Source organism: Echinops telfairi, unplaced genomic scaffold, assembly GCF_000313985.2.
Source record: "Echinops telfairi isolate 266 unplaced genomic scaffold, ASM31398v2 ScPeMD7_7429;HRSCAF=8467, whole genome shotgun sequence".
NCBI lineage: Eukaryota > Metazoa > Chordata > Mammalia > Afrosoricida > Tenrecidae > Echinops > Echinops telfairi.
In genome coordinates, this window is record NW_022111329.1 from 1,086,742 (window position 1) to 1,094,666 (window position 7,925).

Here is a 7,925-nt window from a genome sequence, read left to right on the forward strand (position 1 = left end):
TGAGAACCATTGTTTTAGTGCTTCATCATCTTGTTGAAGCATCAATTCCTAGAGCCTTATTTTTGGCTAATGCTTGCAGTGCATCTTGCACTTCTTCCTTCAGTATAATTGGTTCTTGCTGATATTCTACCTCCTGAAGTGGAGAATGTGGTACAGTGTCTCTTTGTATTCTTTCAGTCTTTTGATGCTTCCTGGAAGAATTATAGTCAGAATGCCCCTTAGAGGCAAGTATGGTGAGAAATGGTCTTTGAACATCTTATCAGGAGATTGGACATCATGCTTGTTGAAGTGGAGGGGTAGTGAAAAAGAAGGCCCCTGATTGACAAAAGGGTTCAAACTGAATTGTGAAGATGGTGCAGAATTGGGTGGTCTTTTGTTCTGTTGCTCATAGAAAGTCTCTACTCGTGATGGCGCCTAACAAACAACAACATGAGTTGGAATTGGCTGGAAATGGCATTGGGTTTGGGCTTATGGGTTATTTTAAATCTTTTGAGGAACGGCTGCATTATTTTCCACAGCGGCTGTGCTATTTTGCATACTCATCAGCAGTAGTGAATTACCGTATCAGTTTCCCCATGTTCTTGTCTGTTATTATCTGACTTCTTTTTTCTATTGATCATTCTTGTGAGACTGAAGTGGTTTTGATTTGCATCTTTGACGGGTAAGGCCGCTGAGTATGAAGTGTTTTGTAGCTATTTGAATGTCTTCTGTTTTTTTTTTTTTTCAATGTCCTCTGGTGAAATGTCTTCTCAGGGTTTTGCCCATTTTATGATTGAGTCATTCATCTCTTTGTTGTTGAATTGTTGAATATGGTTTCCAAAGATATTCTTTCAGTTAGCTTGTGTTTTCACTTTTTGACAAGTCTTTTGATGAACAAAAGTTGTTAATCTTTATGGGATTTCATTAGTCTACTTTGTCTTTTTGTATTTATGCCTTTTTTCCTTTTGAAATACTAGATAATTCATTGTTAAAAGCGAGGCCTTTTTTTTCTTTAATATTATGATAAGGTATTTGGACTGTGTTCTGTAGGGAATAGGAAACCTTGGCTGCTTTTCTGAGTAGACTCCATGATAATTCAGAAAGTTAGTAGTTAGAAAGTTAGAGTGGATTTGAGAGATATGGACTGAAACACCCTTTGTTGGAGAGACATTGTAGAGATAGCATCAATTTGAATTTAAGGAACTGCTATTTACCAGTACCATAGTGACTACTTGAAGTCTACCGATAGTTTATATTTACTGAGTTCTTTGTGTCAGGTGCTGTTTTGTTCAGACTAAGTTATTTAATCATTATCACAAATCTGGGCAGAAAATGCTATGAATCAGTAACTTGTCTCAGGCATCGAGTTTGTAAGTGAAAGATGGTGGCTCTAGAGCTGTATGCTACCAATGTATTACCACATATATTCGAGCATAAGCCAACCCGAATATCAGCAGATACCTAATTTTACCTCAAAAACTGCATTAAAAATGTGCTGGAAAAAAGAAACAAAACTCTGCTTATTCACGAGTATATATGGTATACAGTACACTGTTTCTTCTGTCTCCTTTTATATTCATAGTAGCCCTATAGGTAAGTATATGGAAAAGAATGCCAGATTAGAGAGAGTATATGACTTTCTCAAGGTTGCTGGTTTGTGTTTCTGTCACTCCAGACCTCCAGTTTGATTGATCACAGTATCAAAGCTTTTATACTAATCAAACAAACAAAGTGATTCTACATTTTCTTGTCTTATAACCTTTATTGTTTCTTGTCTTGACTTCTAGAACCATTTCTCAGCAGTAGCGGTTACAAGCACTCCACTGAACAACCAGTTACACAACTTCTTATCAAATCATGTGCTCCTGAACAAGTGGTAAGTCTTCTTAGGGACATATTAAAACTTATAAATTCTAACTCTTAAACATCTTCATTTGTGGACGGAACACTTTACTTTATGAACCAGCGCTTGTTACTCCGTGGTGTTTGGTGTACTGGTTATGAGTTGGATTGCTAACTGTAAGTTCAGTAGTTGAAACTACCAGTCACTTCATAGGAGAAAGACAGGACTTTCTGAGCCCGAAAAGAGTTACAGTCTCAAGCAACTCAGAGGTAGTTCTTCGTTGGCTATAGGGTTGCTCGGAGTTGGCATTGACTTGATGGCAGTATGTTGTTATCATATTGAGAAAATAAGTATGTTTTATGTGGCAGAACTATTGAGAATATTTAGCCAACAAATAAGAGGTGTTACATCAGCTTTGAATCTCTGGTATTTGTTTTAGTTTTATCTTTATGCCACATATTTAAGTGCTAAGTGGCAAACACATATGGTGTGTTTTTAATAGGTGTGTTTTTAATTTTAAGAGAGTCTGATTTATAGATGAGAAAGGAACCTCAGTGAACATTGCTTCTTAATTAAATTTTAAATAATCAGAATATGATGATTACATTTATACATTAATAACTATTTACTAATTATATTCCAGAGATTTCACTTTATACTTTATGAATAGTTGTCTTGCAGGCCTTATAATAATCCTGTCATATTGATGGTAGTATTTATATTTTACAAATGAGAAAACTGAGTGAGAGGCATGAAGACTTTTTTTTTTTCAATCGTTTTATTAGGGGCTCATACAACTCTTATCACAATTCATACATACATCAATTGTGTAAAGCAGGGGAAAAATGAGGACCTAATGCCAGGGGCTTAAGTGGAGAGGAAATGTTTTGAGAATGATGAGGGCAATGAATGTACAAATGTGCTTTACACAATTGATGTATGTATGGATTGTGATAAGAGTTGTATGAGCCCCTAATAAAATGATTAAAAAATTTTTTTTTTAAATAAAAGAAAAAAATTGAAAATAAAAAAAATTGTGTAAAGCACATTTGTACATTCATTGCCCTCATCATTCTCAAAACATTTCCTCTCCACTTAAGCCTCTGGCATTAGATCCTCATTTTTCCCCTCCCTCCCCGCTCTCCCCTCCCTCATGAACCCTTGATAATTTATAAATTATTATTTTGTCATATCTTGCCCTGTCCGACGTTTCCCTTCACCCAGTTTTCTGTTGTCCATCCCCCAGGGAGGAGGTCACATATAGTTCCTTATAATCGGTTCCCTCTTTCCAACCCACTCTCCCTCTACCCTCCCAGTATCGCCACTCACACCACTGGTCCTGAAGGGCTCATCCGCCCTGGATTCCCTGTGTTTCCAGTTCCTATCTGTACCAGTGTACATCCTCTGGTCTAGCAAGACTTGCAACGTAGAATTCGGATCATGATAGTGGGGGCGGGGAGGAAGCATTTAGGAACTAGAAGAGGCTACATTGCTTAGCTTATAATTTACCAGTCACCTTTCAAATCAAGATACTGTATATACTCGTGTATAAGCCAAGTTTTTCAGCACATTTTTAATGCAGTTTTTGTGGTAAAATTAGGTGCCTCAGCTGATATTTGGGTCAACTTATACTCAAGTATATATGGTATTTCTGTCTCAAAATCTTTTGCTTTTCTTGGTATACCATGTGACTACTTGTGGCATTTGAATTGGTCGTACAGAAACCCGAAGAATTTTCAGATGATAAAGAAACAAAAATCTAAAGCCTCTGGTTATATCTATTTGTGTGTTATAAGGGCCTGGGTGGTGTAGCATTGGGCTGCTAACTTCAGGGTCAGCAGTTTGAATCCACTGCATGTCTTGCTCGTACAAAGATATGCTGCCTTGGAAACCCTAGGGAGCAGTGCTATTCTGTCTGTAGAGTTGCTCTGAGTCTGAATTGACTTACTGGTAGTGGGTATTTGTGTGTTGTAGAGAATTACAGAAACTACACCTAAATATACTAAATTATAATTTTTGTTTTTTCTTATAGATAATTGATGAATAATACTTCTTTTACTTAAAAGAAATGAGTGTAACTGGTATTGCATCAAGAGCCGAAACCTGGCTTTCTGCTACGTGGCATATTACAGTATCTCCATTGTGGCTGGAAGCTTGTATTAACTGGATCCAAGAAGAAAATAGTAATGTTAAATTGAGTCAGGCACAAATTAATAAGCAAGTGTTTGAACAATGGCTCCTAACTGATCTGAGAGATTTGGAGCATCCTGTTTTACCTGATGACATTTTAGAAATTCCAAAAGGAGAACTGACTGGATTTTATGCTCTGCAGATTAATTCATTGGTTGATGTAAGTCAACCTGCATATTCCCAGATACAAAAGTTGAGAGGAAGGAATACGACAAATGATCTTGTTACAGCTGAAACACAAGTACCACAGAGACCTTGGGAAGCAAAACCATCACGAATGCTGATGCTACAGATGACAGATGGAATTATACAAATACAGGGAACGGAATTTCAGCCTATTCCAACTCTTCACAGTGCTCTTCCTCCAGGTACAAAAATTTTGATTCATGGAAATATTTCTTACCGTCTTGGTGTTCTCTTATTGAAACCAGAAAATGTAAAGATGTTAGGAGGTGAAGTAGATGCTCTTTTAGAAGAATATGGCCAAGAAAAAGTACTTGCAAGATTAATTGGGGAACTTGATCCTTTAGTTTCAGTCATCCCAAATAATTCTAACCGAAGTATCTCCAGAACTACAAATACTCTAGATCCTGCAGTAGAACCTTCTGATGAAGAACTTTTGGCAAGTTTTGATGAAAAGACTGAACTTATAGCAAACAATGACCACTTGGAAGAAGGATATTTCCGCACAGATAGTTCTTCAGATAGTAAAAGCACAAGGCAGTTGAGTTTTGAACCAGGACCAAAGGAGGAACCACCAAGTCAATCTGTGCCTTTCACTGATGAAGAATTAGATGACTTTTCATTGGAGGAGGTCTTGCTTTTAGAAGAAAGTGTCCAGAAGGAGCAACTGAAGACTAAAGAATTGCAGCCATTGGCTCTGAACAGGAACACAGATGAAAGTGTAGAAAGAATATCACTTAAGTCTAGTACTCTTAATAATTTTTCTTTGAGTTGCAAAAATAGAAATGATAGTTGGAATGAAAAAAATGTATCTGAACAAATAACTAATAAAGACAAATTTTTAGGTTGTCCATCTGCTAGGGAGAAAAATAGTAGTGTTTTTTCAGTTGATCATAATGGTTCCCTGTCCCATGATTTTATAAATAAGGATATTATAAAGCCCCAAACAGGTAATACAGTAAAGCAAACTGTTAGTAGTATAGATGAACACTCCTTAAATGGAAAAATATTAGGTAGCGATCTAGTCAATTATGTACCAAAAAAGAGTTTACAAGTATCTAATGAAAATGATCATTTACAGACTTGTTCTTTAAGGTCACCAGAGAATAGCAGCAATCTTTCTAGCACTGTGGATTTGTACTCGCCACCTTTTACCTATTTGTCTGTTCTAATGGCCAGTAAACCAAAAGAAGTGACAACAGTCAGAGTCAAAGCATTCATTGTAACCTTAACTGGAAATCTCTCAAGCTCTGGTGGTGTTTGGAATATAACTGCAAAGATTTCTGATGGCACTGCATATCTAGATGTAGACTTTGTAGATGAAATACTTACTAGTCTGATAGGGTTTTCAGTACCAGAAATGAAACAGCTAAAGAAGGATCCTCTTCAGTACCAGAAATTTCATCAAGGTTTGCAGAAATGCCAGCGAGAGCTTATAGATTTGTGTTGTTTGATGACTATTTCATTTAATCCCTCCTTGTCTAAAGCAATGGTACTGTCACTACATGATGTTAATGTGGAACATCTTGTGACTCTAAAGAAGCGATTGAATAAATAGTTTGCTAAAATAGTATTAGAAAATAGAGGAACAAGAAATATTTGAATTTGCCATATTTTGAAATTGCCTTTGTAAAAAGAAAGTTTCATAATTTATTTCATTTAAACTTAAAAATGTTTAATCATGTTTGTTGTGTGTATATATATATTTTTTTCTTTTTTGTATGTATAACTTTTTAAAATAAAATTTTATAGTAACAGTTGAAGGAATTGTTGACGTTTTTCTCTCTTTTTTTAGTTTTATTGGCACATAATCCACATCATACAATTAAATTGTTCAATCATGTTAAGAAAATTTGTACAGTCATTACCACAATCAATTTCAGAACCTTCCCCCCCATTATTAAATCACCTTTAAAATGAGTTATATAATCAAATTAAGTTCTAGTGCTCCATTCCCTTCCCACCTTCACTGTTATCTTCCCAAACCCTCTCAGTTTCCCCATCTACCCCCTACCCAGCTCTACATCCTCTATAAATCCTTGCATCGGTTATTATCTCTATGCATCCACGTCTGTTCATGCACTTCTTCTGTGCTTCACAAACTGGTAAACCCAACAGAAACATTAAGGAACAGAAACAAAATGAGGTGGTAAGCATAAAACAATTGTAATTTAAAGATTAAAATACCAACAATGAGCCAGAAAGAAAAGACATCTATCAATATTTCAAAAGCCAGGGAAGGAATTTTTATTATTGAACAAACAAGAGATCTTTGCACCTAGAACAAATTCAGGTTGGGTCTAGAGGGATGTTAACTAGCTAAATATCAAGTTTGATTCAGCATAATCAGGTTACAATGATCTGTGTTTGAAAGTGTGTTAGTCTGGGTAGATTGGAGAAACAAAATTCATAGACACTCGTGTATAAAAAAGAGCTTTATATAAAGAATAATTGTACATTAAGAAAATATCTCCCCCCAAAAAAGTTATAAAAAGTAAAACATCCCAGCCCAGTCCAGATCAAGTTTATAAGTCAGATATTAGCCCATATGTTTGATACCAATCTATAAAGTCCTCTTCAGACTCATGAAACACATGCACTGGTGCCGGATCCAGGAAGATCACAGGCCAATGGATGGGAAGTCTTGTGGATCAAGTGGTGTTGAAAGCATCTCAGCACTGGCAGGTGTCTCCGCGTGGCTCTTCCAGCTTGGCATTAGCGTAGCTCCGTGTGTCTTTTCAGTTGCAATGTCTCCCAGGGAGTCAGCCTGTGTCCCACCTCCAGTGAGCTATATATCTCCTTAGTGCCTCCAAATGAGGTTATTAAGCTGCGACTTGATTGACAGGCTAAGCACCACCCCTTCATTCTTAATCCTCAGATTGACAACAGCTTATAAAACTACCACAGTCAGGTTGTTCCCGATCTTTGCCTGTAGCTAGAGGGGTTCTGCTAGTGGCTTAATCTGATAGATACTCTGCAGATGGGTTTTGGGCAAGAAGTTTTTTTCCACTGGTTACTGATTCTCACATAAGATGATTATTAAAGTATCAGCGGTAATTATCTCACATAAGATGGTTAACAAAATATCATAGGGTTGATTTTTTAAAACTTCATCATGAATTAGGTGTCAGTGATGATGAATCATGTTGAAAGTTAATGTTTGAAGCAAGGAGCCAATCCCAACTACATGGGCAGCCCCCACTCCCCAGAAGAATCTACCCCAGAGGACAGCACTTCAGCTACAACTCAGGGAGAGGGACATGTCTCAGAGCACACAGTACAAGGAAGGGGGAGGGAGAAAGTGGAGCACATCCTGGCCCACCAAACCCTGAGGATGATAATCCTGCTCATAGCAGCTAATCCACAGAGGACTATAGGACCAGGTCCCACCACGAGACACAACATTCCTCACTGACCTATAGCGCTACAGGAAAACAACACTGGAAACACAGTGTGGGAATTGTGCCTGATCTGACCCCATACTGAGGCGAAACATGGTGTGCAACAGAACAGTAAGGAGAGCAGAGCAAGGAAGTCCCAAGGGAATACCAAAAATAGACTGTGAGGCCAGGGCGTGGCACCCTATCAGACTCAACTGGAAAACACTAATAAATGTCAACAAACAGACCTTGAACTACTTATAGGCTTTTTTTGGGTTGTGGGTTTTTTTGTTGCTTTGCTTTGCTCTGTCTTGTTTTTTTTTTGTGCATGCTATGATCTCTCCAGGTCT

At 37.3% G+C, this 7,925-nt stretch overlaps 1 protein-coding gene across 1 annotated transcript in view; it reads left to right on the forward strand.

Moving 5' to 3' along the window:
- The window catches only part of RMI1 (RecQ mediated genome instability 1), a 15,648-nt gene extending 9,765 nt beyond the window's left edge, over nucleotides 1-5,883 (forward strand). Inside the window, exons 2-3 of the mRNA XM_004715968.2 lie at nucleotides 1,767-1,855; nucleotides 3,855-5,883. Of these exons, the coding sequence (XP_004716025.1) occupies nucleotides 3,891-5,753 (1,863 nt within the window). The 5' untranslated portion in view covers nucleotides 1,767-1,855; nucleotides 3,855-3,890 and the 3' untranslated portion in view covers nucleotides 5,754-5,883. The remainder of the gene's footprint in view (nucleotides 1-1,766; nucleotides 1,856-3,854) is intronic.
- The last annotated feature ends 2,042 nt before the right edge of the window (nucleotides 5,884-7,925 follow it).